The following is a 692-nucleotide window of genomic DNA, read 5'->3' as shown; positions in this document are numbered from 1 at the left end:
AAACGCAGCTCTCTTCTTCTATGACCGTGCTCGACCTGTCTTACCTGCTAAGCGTAGCGACAAGTACAAGTACTGCCGAGTCTGCCATGTGACTGATCTGGGGAAGGGACACTCCAAAACACATAGCTGTATTGGTATGGGTGCAAAGGACCTGGATATCAATACAGAACGTAAGCGGCGGCGGTGTAAGTCCTGTGAGTCACAGTTTTGTTTGGATGGTATCGGGGTTTGGAACGTGCCTGCCAATACTTGGTTCACGTGTTCAGATTGTAATGGACGGTTCTTTAGCCAGCAGTGTTATAACCTCCACATAAGCGAAAAGACGTGTAGAAAGTATGTGTGGTGCTGGCAAGGTGAGAGATGTATCATGTACAAGAAGGCGTTGGGAGGGTCACGTATGCATCGTAAACAATACTTTAACCGTAAAAAGAGTGGCGACAATGAGAATGAGAATGAGAGTGGTGATGATGAGGATGTAGTTGTGGACTTTGACGATAATGCTACTGCGGGTAATGTATCCTGGTCCGGTGCTGGGAAGAACAGTCTGTGGAAAAAGCATCAGTGTGATGACATCATATGTGCTAACTGTGGTGACACTACAAAGATGGTATATTTCCCCGCTCTGTTCAAGTATAACCACAAGTGTCTCTGGAAACAGAAACAAGCCAAGGTACCGTACCCTGCATGCAGTA

At 46.5% G+C, this 692-nt stretch overlaps 1 protein-coding gene across 1 annotated transcript; it reads left to right on the top strand.

The window, feature by feature from the left end:
* Positions 1-367: 367 nt before the first annotated feature.
* SARC_17956 (hypothetical protein) lies at positions 368-692 on the top strand (the record flags this gene model as incomplete). The annotated part of the gene is made up of 1 exon (XM_014287959.1): positions 368-692. A coding segment is annotated over one exon (325 nt), but the record flags the coding sequence as incomplete, so codon positions are not given.

Source organism: Sphaeroforma arctica, assembly GCF_001186125.1.
Source record: "Sphaeroforma arctica JP610 unplaced genomic scaffold supercont1.12953, whole genome shotgun sequence".
NCBI lineage: Eukaryota > Ichthyosporea > Ichthyophonida > Sphaeroforma > Sphaeroforma arctica.
This window is presented reverse-complemented; position numbering and strand designations above follow the sequence as displayed.